Raw genomic sequence first — 12,330 nt, 5'->3', positions numbered from 1 at the left:
TTGCTCTTTCCTTCATTAGAAAGCAAGACACAAATAGGCTTAGAAAACACAAGATTGTCTTACTGTCCAGAATGATGAAAAGTCAAAACATAAATTCTTTGGAGGGAAATGAAAATTTTACATCCACATTTTTTTTATGTAAAAGCCAAGACCTATTATTAAATTTATTGTAGGACTGATTTTCTTTTGATTTTTTTTTTTTGGTGTTTTGATATGTGGGGCAGGAAGTTACTGTGACATCTATGTTCAAATATTGTTTTCTGTTTATATGTGGCAGTTCAGTGAATATCTTTAATAAACTTTCAATTGTGAGCAAATCCATCATATTCAGTGGATTTTCTACAGCTATTCTGTCCAGTAGGATAGCCACTAACAACATGTGCCTTACTGGAATTAAATTATTTTTTTAAAAAAGGAAATTAAATGTAAAATTTAATTCCAAAGTTTATCAACTACATTTCAAGCACTTAATGACCATAGGTGGTGGCTCCTAGATTGGACAACAGAGATATAGAATGTGTGTCCATCTGTCCATCTATGCAGAAAGTTCTATCAGGCTAAGCTATAGGTTCAAAATGTACCTCTAAAGATGGGTGTGGTGGCACAGGCTTGTAATCTCAGCACTGAGGAGGCTGAGGCAAGAGGATTTTGAGTTTGAGGCCAGCCTGGGCTATGTAGCAAGAACTTGTTTTTGAAATGTAGAAGAATATTGCTTAAAGGATCAATTAAAATTCTTTGTATTATTTTCTGGAAGATGGGTGTGCCACTGTAATTCATTTCCTGGGTTTAATGTTCTGGATAAGGCACTGGGGCCTACCACCATTTTGTTACTATGTATTTATTAGTACATCCTATTTATGCCTGAAATCAAACTGACTTAATATGACAGTCACTTAAAATGCTACCAATCATAAGAGATCAACCAGAGAGAGACATGTGGTTTTTTATGCAATCTAACACAAGTCTTAATTTTGGTGAAGATAAGCTAACTTATTAATAATACACTGATAGGGAAGGACCCTAAATATGTAGCAGCAGCTGCATTTCAAATAACAGTAAGTTGACTTACCTAGCTATGTAACATATCAAATATATTTGTATGCAAATATATATAATTTTCCTAGCTTTTTATGTCTGATAAAAATGAATATTTTAAGTTCAGTGCCCTGTTCATCAAATGAAAAGCCATATTATATTTTCCAAGTTCACTAAAGGTAAGCAAATTGAAAAGGTGAAGTCAAAAAATCACATGACCCACTAAATATATCTTAAAAATCATGCTTTTTTTTTTTTTTTTTTTTTTTTGCTGGTTTCTGGTGGCTCAACGCCTGATCACAAACTTCACTGTAATATTCTGGACAAGAAGCTTTACTTTTCTGTAGAGATTCCCCCCTGGGTGTCAAACATAAAACTTCTGGGATGAAGATTCATGGAGTAGTAATTTCCCTCAAGTTTGTATCAATTGGAATCCCTCTGGATTGCAATGTATTTTGGGAGTACTTTTACTAGAGTGCCTATCACTCTTATTTGTCAATCTTATCCTGAGGCTGTGGGCTTTTATAAGGCAGAGCAAATGTGAACTGAAAAAAAAAAATTCAGTCTTCCCCCCACCCCCCAGCACCTGGCCTAGTGCTTGATACTTAGTTGGCATTCAGTAAATGTTTGCTGAATAAATAAGCTCAAGAATACAAGTCTGGAGAGATTTTGAGAAAATGACATTTTCTCTTGGATTATTTAACAGAATTCAAATTTGTATTTCATAAAAATCTGCCACTTCTGTACTCTAAGAAAGTCATAAAATAGTGACACACACATACACAAACACACCTTTATGCAGTGTGTGTGGAGTGTGTCTAAAAATGGCTTTTTTTTTCTGATGATGTGAGGCCTTTCTATAGACACCCACACTTTTCTTGCTGTGAAGGAGAAATCAGCAAACCCTCAGTTTCTCCTTTGTTTTGTTCATTTCAAAATTATTACGTGGTTGTGTAGCAGGTGTGGTCACCAAATCCTGAGGCTAGAGGAGCGGAGGAGAAGCAGGAACGGCAAGGTACACATGGAAGGGGTTAGGTTAGGGCAGAAGATGGAAAGGGGCAGGAGAGAGGAGGCTCTGGATCCTCCTATGTGATTTTACTTTTACTTTGCCATATGTGGCTTTGGCCTGCTGGTCAGCAAAAATAATTGAAGGGCTGCTGAAGCAAGGGAAAACTAAACCCCAACAGTGTAGACCCTCACGGCCAATTTTCTTTGATTCCCCTCTATAAAAATAGTGAAACACTGACCAGTAGAAAGGGCCAAGTAAAGCTTTAAGAGTTAAGATAAAATGACTTAAAAAAATATTTTTTTGCTAAGTAATCCCTGAAAAGTGGCCACTAAGACAGGATTTGGCATATCTCAAGTAATAATGATTGAATAGTAATTTTTTGAAATATTTATTTATTGGTGCTGATATTGGGGCATGAATTTAGGGGCCTTGCCCTCTTATTTGGCTTTTTCACTTTTTTTTTTCACCCATGGCTCGACAATTTGAGCCATGTCTCAAGTTCTGTTGGGTTGTTTTTTTTTCTGGTTAGTTGGACATAAGATAGTCTAATTAACTGAGTTGCCTACCTAGGCTGGCTTTAAATTGTGATCCTCCAATCTTAGCCTCCTGAGTAGCTATGATTACAGGTGTGAGCCACTTTTAATATATGAAAGTCTCATGATCTATACCAACAGATGGCAACAAGAGGCAATATATGTATATTTTTAACAAAAATATTATTTTTAACAAAAATATACATATACCTGTGTTGTGTTTTTGCTTTGTAATGTTGTGTATAAAACCTAGGGTCTTGTGCCTACTCGACATAGACTTTACCAGTGAGCTGTACCCTAGACCATACAAACGCCTCTTAATTGACAAACTAAAAACATAATGGAGTCTATAGTGGAGGCAGTGTCATCTCCCTTTGCAGGTGCTGCCTACACAGTAACGTTAAGAAGTGGGAAGGAGACTCACAAGCTAAACTGTGTTGAACCTTTGGCCTGGCATGTCCTGACAGAGTTTAGCCCACAAAACACCAATTGAGTGTGGACAGATAGACATGGTCCTGGAGGGCTGAAAGAGAGGTCTATGAGGACTTACAATGTACGGTGGCAGCACCGGTGAGGGGAAGATAGACATGCTTAAAGTTGATGTTGTTAGCATATGTTCTTAGACTTATCAACTCATTCTTGTTCAAAAAGAAGATTTGCTAGCTACTCAGGAGGCAGAAATCTGAGGATTGTGGTTCAAAGCCAGCATAGACAGGAACATCTATAAGAATCTTTATCTCCAACTAACCATCATAAAGCCAGAAAAGCTCCACTTCTGAGCATCACCCTGGAGAGAAAAAACTCAGGAACAGCACCCAGGCCCTGAGATTAAGCCTCCCTCCACCCTACATATACAAAAAGATTTCATCAGGATCCTTTCAGAGCCTAGGAAAATGGGGTATAAGCAAAAACTGGGGAGAAAGATGTAACCTGAAATTCTATGCAAAGAAAAGCTTCACGGTCCTGCTAAAAATCTGTCTTTATTTCTTTATTCTGACACATGGCAGATAGTTGTAAGCCAAGGCCTAGTTACACACAACCTTTAAAACTAAATTACTTCCTGTATAAAATGGCAATCTGTTTGGATATGATTTGATTGTAATGATCAAGGGAGATAAAAATCCTTCACCTCTAGAGAGGGATGCGGGAGAATGAGGAAAAGGGTGCTATTAATTAAGTTGCATTGTATGTACAAAGTAACATGTTGAATGGTAACCCTTTTATACAACTACTTAAAGATAATTGAAAAAAATTCCTCTCTCCCCCCTTTTTAAAAAATATTCTTGGGTTGGGAAGGTGGCTCAGTGGTAGAGTGCTTGCCTTGCATGCATGAGGCCCTGGATTCAATTCCTCAGCACCACATAAGCAGAAAAAGCCAGAAGTGGCGCTGTGGCTCACGGGGTAGGGCACTAGCCTTGAGCTGAAGAGCTGAAGGACAGCACCTAGGCCCAGAGTTCAGGACCCACGACCGACCAAAAAATAAAAAATTCTGGTATCTGTCAAGCATGTTTTTATTGTCTCAAGTATTATCACTGGACAAACCATTAACTCTTTCAAACCATCAAGACAATACTTAAGATTATTTAAATAGCCACTCTGTAAGCCACTATGTCCCATAAACCAAAATAGTGAAATGTTGAGTTTTTGGTAACTAGAGTATTGGTTCATTTGTTCATTCATTTGTTCATTCCACAGATAACTTGGGATGAAGTAAGTACTTCATGAAGCACTTTAATGAATTTACCTCCTCTGTGCCAGACACTTTTCTAAGTATTGGGGATACCAGGCCAAGTAGGCATGGCCCTTGCCTGGTAGAATTCACATTCTATTCATGAAATAATAAATTAATACATAATGTACCTTTATATAGTGACAAGGATTAAAAAGAAAATAAAATAGGATAATGAAGTAATGGCTAAAGACAATTATACAATATATTTTTTTAAGTACTAGAGTTTGAATTCAGGGGTTTGTGTTTAATTGGCAGGTACTCTATCACTTGAGCCATATTCTAGCCTTTTACTTGGCTTTAGTTGTTGTTGTTGTTGTTGTTGTTGTTGTTATTGGATAAGGTGTCACTCTTTGCCCAGGCTGGCCTGACCTGGTAGCTTCCTATTTATACTTGTGTGTGGTTGGATTTACAGGTATATTCCACCACACCCAGCTTCTTATTGGTTGAGATTGGGGCCTTGCTAACTTTTCTCTCTGGTAAGCCTCAAACTGCAATGCTCTTGATTTCTACCTCCCAAGGAACAGGGATTACAGGCATATGCCACTATACACAGTATGCTATATGATAATTTGATGATATGCTGGCCTTTCTCAATTTCTGGACCGGAACTCAAGGAAAACTAGTAAGTGTTTTGTAAAAACAGGCTACTGTATTTCTTCTAAAATAATCTTTGTGTTCACAAATTATGATAGACTCTGAAATGCATCATGGATCCTCATTTTGAGATGCATTTCTGGTTTCAGCTGAGTGGGGGTCCTGTTAGCTGTCATTTCCTAATAGCTGTTCCTTTGGGGGAAGCCTCAGATTCAGAGCACACCTGCTTCTATTCCATGATGGATATGGGCTGGGGCATCCAGACTAGGGCCGTTTCTGCCCAGTGTAGACAACATGGAAGGGCTGAATGAGCTCCAGAACTGTCTGTGGGGCTGGTTGCAGGGGCCTTTTTCATAATTCAGCTTCTGTTGTGCCCTGCCCCTCTCACAGGGGTTCATCGCAAGGGCTGTCCTAATTAAACAAAGAACTCCAGCAGGGCTAAACTGTCTCAGCTTGGTTTCCTGGAAAATCCCATCTGAGATAAGTGTCCCCTAACCCTACAAGAGATAAAGTATAGCTATTATCCATCTTCACGTAGAAGGGACTGACTGTACTAGTGGCTTCTGAAAAATCCACTTACAAGGGAATGCCTAAGTGGGTTCGACATTTCTTGATATGAGAGAAACAGGCCTTGTCCAGGCCGGAGGAGGGCAGGGGAGAGCTGCTTCTTTCAAGACTACAGGAATATTGCCTGGTGCTTGTGGCTCCTGTCTTTCATTGTAGCTACTCAGGAGGCTGAGATCTGAGGATCTCAGTCCAGCGACATCTCAGGCAGGAAAATCTGAGACACTTAATTAACCAGCAAAAAGCCAGAACTAGCAGTGTAGTTCAAATGGCAGAGCACCATTAGTAAGCAAGTAAGAGCCAGAGATTTTGAGTTCAAGACCTAGTACCAGACCAAGGGGTGGAGTGGGGAATGATTACAGGAACAGAAATACAAGATTTTAGGAGCTTGGAGGAACACAACCTGAAGGAACACAAAGTTTGTGACCTGTCCAAAGTAAAATAGATTTGACAGCAGCAGACAGAATTACAGACTAGAGGGCTGGGAAGGTGGCTCAGTGGTAGAGCGCTTGCCTTGCATGCTTGAGGCCCTGGGTTCAATTCCTCAGCACCACATAATCAAAAAGAAAAAAGCCGGAAGTGGCGCTGTGGCTCAAGTGGTAGAGTGCTAGCCTGCGCCCAGGCCCAGAGTTCAGGCCCCACGACCGGACCCCCTCCCCCCCCCCAAAAAAAAAGAACTACAGACTAGATTCATCATTCTTAAGAGTTTAATATACAAAATTTTCTACTGGGAGTTTAAAATACTTCCATTGTTTTCTTTTTAAAGAATATCTGTTTTTAAGCTCAGGTGTAAGGACTAAGTGGATATCATGACAAGACAATGTTTAAGTTTTCATCTTATTTTGTCCTTCCCTCTTCCATGTATCTCTTTCTTTCAATGTTTTTTTGAGTAAAACAGTGATTTTTTTAAAATTTTTATTTATTTATTTATTTTGCTAGTCCTGGGCTTGAACTCAGGGCCTGGGTGCTGTCCCTGAGCTTCTTTAGCTCAAGGTTAACATTCTACCACTTGAGCCACAGCACCACTTATGGCTTTTTCTGTTCATGTGGTGCTGAGGAATTGAACCGAGGGGTTCATGCATGCTAGGCAAGCATTCTACCACTAAGCCACATTCCCAGCCACGTGATTTTTTTCTTATTCATTGGTCCTGGGCACTATCCCTGAGACTGTCTGCTTAGGGACACTCTACTACTTTGAGCCACAGCTCCACTTCCAGTTTTATGATGGTTAATTGGAGTTAAAAGTCTCATGGAGCTGGGTGCCAGTGGCTCATACCTATCATCCTAGCTACTTAGGAGGCTGAGAACTGAGGACTGTGGTTCAAAGCCAGCCAGGGCAGGAAAGTCTGTGAGACTCTTATCTCTAATAAACTACTCAGAAAAAGCCAGAAGTAGAGCTGTGGCCCAAGTGATAAGAGTGCTAGCCTTGAGCACAGAGAGGCTCAGGACAGAGCCTACAGCCAGAGTTCAAGCCTCAGGACTGGCAAAAAAAAAAAAAAGAGTCAAATCACCACCCTCAGTTCTCAGACTCCTGATTAGCCAGTATTACAAGTGTGAGCCACCAGCACCCCATTTGTTGTTGTAAGTATTGGGGATTGAACTCAAGGCCTTATGTTTGCTAGGTATGTGCTCTACCACTTGACATCATGCCTCCAGCTCAGCTCCTTTTTGTATTGTTAATTTATTTTGTTTTTGGTATTGAGACTTGAAATCTGGGCCTCACTGATACTCTACTAGTTGAGCCACACCTCAGTCAGGCTCTCTTGCTGTTTGATTGGAGATTAGAGTCTCATGGATTTATATGCCCAGGCTGGCTCTGAATCATGATCCTCAGATCTCAGCTTCCTAGGAAAGTAGAATTACAGGCCTGAGCCACTGGTGCCAGCTGTATTGGTTATAGTTGAGCTACTGTCTGACAATGCCAGGGCTGGCCTGGGCTGTGATCCTCCTACTTGTGCTTCCAAATATTGCTAGGTATGACAGATATGTGTCAATGTACCCAGACATTGTGCTTCCTCTGTAGCTAGATATGCTACTGCTCTTGGCTATTGGTTGAGATGGGCTCCCTTGAATTTTTTATTCCTAGGTTGGTCTTGAACCTAGGTTTTCATGGTCTGTGTCTCCTAAATAGTGCCTGGTCCCTTCTAGATTAAATCCTCATATTAGGTGCAGTAAAATTTATAAGGACATACAGTTATTTGTGTGACTTTTTGCTTAGCCTTCCTCATGATGATAAGCTCTTTGAAGACACCATGTCTGTTCTATTTCTTCTGTATTTCCAGAGTTGACCACAGCCCCTGGCACATAGAGATCCGCAACAATATTTGTTATGTAAATGATTAAGCTCATCAGCTTTAGGAAAGCAACAAGTAATCCTCCTATTCACAACTGGATACCAGTGAATTTTCTCCTGCCTTTCCTTCTTTCCAATTCAATTTCTTTTTCCTCCCCAGAAAAAAGTACAACCAATAAAAGTGAAAGTGAAAAAAACTTTAAAAAAAAATCCAAAACTTCAACCCACTTTTTCCTGGAATGAGAATGTGCTATCACTCATTAAAATACGTGCACACATTCCTCACCTATACCTAACAAGATAAAAATTAGAAGGGACACTTTACTAATTTCACATGATGAACTATTTACCAAAAGCCTCTCAAATACTTTTGGGAAATACATAGAAACATTGTTAGTAATTCTAATTCACATTCTAGAAACTGCTTTGAAAAAAAGCTTTTTTTTTAAAAAGTATTTTTTAAGTATTTTTTTAAAAAAGTATTTGTTCATGAAGAATTTCAGGGCTAGTGTGGTAGCCTAAGCCTTCAGTCCTTCTATGTGGGAGGCAGAGATCAGGGGAACATAGTTTGAGACCAATCTTGGCATAAAATTTTGTAAGACTCCTATCTCTACTACTATTGATCTCAGTGACAAACGGAAGTAAAATAAGGATGAGTACAGTTCGGGTTGGCTCAGCATGAATAAAGTGAGACCTCATCTTGAAAATAACCTATACAAAAAGGGGTTTTAGGCACGGTTCAAGTGGTAGAGCGCCTGCTTTTTGCAAATGAGGCCCTGAGTTTAAATCCAAGCATTGCCAAAAGAGATAACAGGAAGAAAATAGGGAAAAAAGACATGATTAATAGGTCACCATTGGGAAGCTTTGATGGCTGGCAAGTCTGAAGGGTACCGGTTTAAAGGAGAATTGGGTTCTGTGATGTGAGACTTAGCTTTTTTTTTTTTTTTTTTAACATTTATTTATTGATGGTGGTGGACATGGGAGCAAGCAGAGGAGATGAAGAAAAAGGCCTGCACAGTCTTCTGCTACTTTTTCACCGAAAGAGAACTGTCAGTGTTGGGTTTCCTCCCACAATTCAGTTGTAAAGTGGGTATTGAGACTTGAACTCTGGGCCTCACTGACACTGGAAGCATCTGGAAGCCAAGTGGGCTAACCTTGGCTCACTGGGTGGTGAACCCCAAGTGTAAGGACCAGCAGGAAACCTACCTTCTTGTGCACAATGGAGGAGCTGGAGTTTACTGTGCCTTCCTCATCATGTGACATGACCATCTCAGAGCTGCTCTGGTCCATGAGCTCCTGCATGCTGTTCACGCTGCTGCTCTGGCTGCCAGTGCTCACTGACACACTGGGGATGGAGTGGTTGCTGCCTAGGCTGTCCATTTCCCTGGTCAGGGTGCTCCCATGTTCACTGTCCTAGAGAAATAGGGCACCAGGGTTAGAAACCAAAAGATTGGAAATGAAGTGCCAATCCACTAAGAGACTAAGCATGTTCAGTTGCTTTTCTGCCAACCTGCAGGGGGAAACTCATTATGGAGCAACTCTGATTCACCTCCATGCCTTCCTCTAGTGTGGTTCTGGATGTGGGTCCTAAGGTTCTCAATGCATCTATCCCGGGGCTTAATTGTACACAACTAGCACAATTGGGATGCTGCCACTAAGCAGAACCAGTTCAGGTTTGTGAGAGCTTCCTGGAGCACATCAAGGTGCTAGAGAGATGACTGGCTACTAAGCAGGTGACCTGCAGGATACCTGCAGTCATAGCAGTGGTCACTTGAACCCAAACTGGGATGGGAAGTTTTCAGAGATGCGATGAGCTCCGTGCTCCTGTGTGCATCATTATTGGGCAACTTCATGTCTGAGCAGGGATATTAATTTTACTGTCCTAGACAGGTAATTAAATTCTGCCTCCCTTAAGCAATTCTATCTTGTTTCTTCTGTAGTCTTATTAAATATATCTGTTAAATAATACTGGCATTCATCACTGTTGGCCCAAAGACTATTTGAAAAGTTGTAAAATAATCTGAATGTATAATTTATCCATCACAATGGAATATCTTTAGATATAAGATTAAATAATATAAATCAACCTAGCTATAAATAAACCCCATTTTCAAAGAACTATACTATACACAGATAACTTTAATGAATTGTTACTTAGTCGTGGCAATATAAGGAATCACTGGGTAGTACAAAATAGTACATAGTATATTGTATTTTAATAAATTAACTTCTCCATTTCTACATATGCAATCAAGAGATTTTATAGTTCAACTCTATTTCCTAAGTATTGTGTTTATGATTACTGGTAAAATAATTTTGCTTTGTTTTATATTAAAAAGCTAACATACATTCATTCTTCACTCCTTTTTATTTAGTTTTAACTTGTTCAAAACTAATTCCTGGAGTAATCCTCTTATTCCTATTCTTTCTGGCTTTTTTACTTACATCTCTTTGCTCTGCCTTCAATGTCTTTATCCCAGTTCCATACTTTTTGCATATAAACATGAAACAGCCTTCCCCGTATCTATGGGCCTTTGCACAGGCTGAACCCTCCCACATTTCCTTCTTAGCTCAATTTCCAAATCTCAAAATAACTTTTTTTTTTTTTTTGTCTTTCGTGGGGCTTGAACTCTGGGCCTAGGCACTGTCCCTGAGCTCTTTCTTCAGCTCAAGGCCAGCGCTCTACCATTGGAGCCACAGTATCACTTCTAGTTTTCTGGTGGTTAATTGGATATAAGAGTCTCATGGACTTTGCTTGCCTGGGCTGGTTTTTTAAAATTATTATTATTGTGAAAATACCATACAGAGGGGTTACAATTACATGGGCAAGATAGTAAGTCCTGGGCTGGTTTTGAACCGAGATCCTCAGATCTTAGCCTCTTGAATAGCTAGGAGTACAAGTGTGAGCCATTGGTGCCCGGCTTCAAAATAACTTTTGATGCCTGTATCTTCTTGTTTATTTTTTTCTTCTGGTCCAAGACTGGGACTCAAACTCAGTACCTTACACTCTTGCTCATTGGTTAGCACTCTACCAATGGAACCATACTTCCAAGGCCAGTGTCTCTATTTTCTTATCCTTTTTACAACCCACAGCAATCTACTACTTGTCCATCCTTGTCCCATTAAACTACTTTAACAAAGGTCACCAAGGACACACTATTCTAAAACCCACTTGACCTGACCTCTCTGGTATCAGACACCATTGTGCTACTTAAAGCTGTGAACTTTCTTAACATCTGCTCATGTATGACATGGGCCTTCTTCCCTTTCAACTTCTTGATTCATGACTACTTTAAGGCTCTTGACTTCCAACCAGCTTTCTCATTCCCAGACTTCTTTCTTCTATTCTATATTTGTGTATCCCAACCAACTGCTCATCATCACCGTTCAGGTGGCTCAATCATTATCTTCTTGGTCTTCAACTAATTCTTTTATGTGTGTGAGGAATCAGGAAGCCATCTAACCTGAGAAAACTTCCATTTGTACATAATATCAGGAGGAATGGATGCTATGACCTTGAACTTAACAAACACCATCTTCAAATCATCCCAAACTTACTCTTTCTCCTTAGAACTTCTTGTCTTTTCTTGGTATGAACATATGCCTAAGCCACCCAGGCTCAAGTGTTAAATTACCTTAATTCCTCATTGTCACTGTTACTTTGTCAAAAACCATTCACATCATGTCTTAGGTGTCACCTGCACCAATGCTGCCTATTTGTCTTCCATTAAGGACCCCTCAATGGCCATGTGCCTTACATGAGAGTTGTTCTATGTCTTCTAGGATCCCTGCATGTCTCTTCAGGGTGTACCTGCAGGGTTATCTTCAAAAGTATTCCTTCTATCCAGAAAGTTCTCACATGGTGGACATTCTGTGAGGGTAGGCTGGAGTAAGCCATACCTACCTCTTCATCTTCTTGGGACTCATTTAAGGGTCCATTTCGAGTCTCTTGGAAGAGGATTTTTTTCATTTTCCGGTACTGTAGGTTGTCCAGCTCACGCACAGCATCTTTGGTCCTCTGTATGAGGTCAATGAGGACTCGAGGTGGTCGTTCCCGCCGAACAAAGTCATGCTGTTTCAGGAAGGTGAAAGAACAAACTGCTATCTGAGGTGTAAGATGTAGGTATAAAAGCAAATAGGGAAATATAAACAGTTCTGAGCTTTGCAGAAATAGCCGTGTGTGTGTGTGTGTGTGTGTGTGTGTGTGTGTGTGTGTGTGTGTGTGTGTGTGTGTGTGTGTGTGTGTGTGTGTGTGTGTGTGTGTGTGTGTGTGTGTGTGTGTGTGTGTGTGTGTGTGTGTGTGTGTGTGTGTGTGTGTGTGTGTGTGTGTGTGTGTGTGTGTGTGTGTGTGTGTGTGTGTGTGTGTGTTGGTACTGGATACTTTCTGGTGCTGGCACTTTTCCTGGCCAGGCTCTCGCTTTGAACTGTTATCTACAGATCTCACTCAACTTTCTGAATAGCTAGGATTACAGGCATGAGCCACTGGTGCCTGAATAGTATTTTAATGCCAGGAAGAAATGTGAAGAAAAGACAGATTATTGAGGAATAAATAATAGTAATAATAATTTGT

At 40.2% G+C, this 12,330-nt stretch overlaps 1 protein-coding gene across 2 annotated transcripts in view; it reads right to left on the bottom strand.

The window, feature by feature from the left end:
* LOC138837695 (serine/threonine-protein kinase TAO3) overlaps positions 1–12,330 on the bottom strand; it is a 134,161-nt gene that overhangs the window by 37,096 nt on the left and 84,735 nt on the right. For both annotated transcript variants that reach the window (XM_070036635.1, XM_070036636.1), the window contains exons 12-13: positions 11,665–11,832; positions 8,967–9,173 (exon numbers count right to left, since the gene is read on the bottom strand). In XM_070036635.1, the coding sequence (XP_069892736.1) occupies positions 8,967–9,173; positions 11,665–11,832 (375 nt within the window). The remainder of the gene's footprint in view (positions 1–8,966; positions 9,174–11,664; positions 11,833–12,330) is intronic.

The sequence above is a fragment of the Dipodomys merriami genome, unplaced genomic scaffold (assembly GCF_024711535.1).
Source record: "Dipodomys merriami isolate MVZ:Mamm:240054 unplaced genomic scaffold, mDipMer1.0.p SCAF_274, whole genome shotgun sequence".
NCBI lineage: Eukaryota > Metazoa > Chordata > Mammalia > Rodentia > Heteromyidae > Dipodomys > Dipodomys merriami.
This window is presented reverse-complemented; position numbering and strand designations above follow the sequence as displayed.